We start from the raw sequence: 921 nt of genomic DNA, 5'->3' as shown, positions 1-921 counted from the left end.
ATATAAAAGTTCGCAGTTTAAGAGATAGTTTAAATCGAGACTATTATAAATAAAAAAGAAATGAAGCATTTTCTTAACGTAATCAGTATTAGTTATATAGTCAAAGATTTTGTAATTCTGTATCAATTAAGTGGTTTACTCAACAAAAACTCTAATGAAACAATGCAAAAATGATCATAGGTTAAATTCGCAGGATTCATACAATAAAATATTTATATAAATCCAGTTATAATTTATGTTGCTTTAAAAGATTGTAAATAAATTTCATAATCTGGAAAGAGAAGTAAAAATATCACAAGAAGACCGATAAATTCATAGTTACATTGATTTTTCACAACTACAGACAGGAAAGATTTTGTAACCAACTTAAATTTATTCGATGGGTCGCTCCAATCATAAAATTCATAAAAAGACAAAATAAAAGAAAATTGACTCACCATCACGTTACCGGCGTCCATCACCAAGATACGATCGCTGTCCATAACGGTGTTGAGTCGATGAGCAATTGTTAGCACTGTACACTTCTCGAATTTTTTCCTGATAGTTGTCTGAATGAGTTCGTCTGTTCGCGGGTCCACATTCGCGGTCGCCTTGTCCAGCACGAGTATTGGATTGTTCCTCACAATAGCTCGTGCCAAGCAGACCAATTGTCGTTGGCCGACGCTGAGATTGGAGCCGCCCTCATTGATGTGGGCTTCCAAGCCCATCTCCTTCAACTCAACCTCCTCAAGAGCCCTCCATAGTGGTTCGTCCATATACGAGTCGAACGGACCGAGGTTCCGTCTCAGGTTGCCAGAGAACAGGAACGGTCCTTGAAGAATAAGACTGATCTTGGAGCGCAAATCGTGCAAGCCTATCTGGGTTGTGTCGACTTCATCGATATCAATCAGACCGTCCATGTCTGACAGGCGGAAGAGCGCC

At 39.1% G+C, this 921-nt stretch overlaps 1 protein-coding gene across 1 annotated transcript in view; it reads right to left on the bottom strand.

Annotated features, from left to right (window-relative positions):
• Nucleotides 1–331: 331 nt before the first annotated feature.
• LOC108770336 (probable multidrug resistance-associated protein lethal(2)03659) overlaps nt 332–921 on the bottom strand; it is a 15,135-nt gene continuing 14,545 nt past the window's right edge. The window contains 2 exon segments of the mRNA XM_018521884.1: nt 332–337; nt 438–921. The exon segment at nt 438–921 is cut by the window's right edge and continues 11 nt beyond it. Coding sequence (XP_018377386.1) covers nt 332–337; nt 438–921 — 490 coding nt within the window.

This window comes from Trachymyrmex cornetzi, unplaced genomic scaffold (genome assembly GCF_001594075.2).
Source record: "Trachymyrmex cornetzi isolate Tcor2-1 unplaced genomic scaffold, Tcor1.1 scaffold1249, whole genome shotgun sequence".
Lineage (NCBI taxonomy): Eukaryota > Metazoa > Arthropoda > Insecta > Hymenoptera > Formicidae > Trachymyrmex > Trachymyrmex cornetzi.
This window is presented reverse-complemented; position numbering and strand designations above follow the sequence as displayed.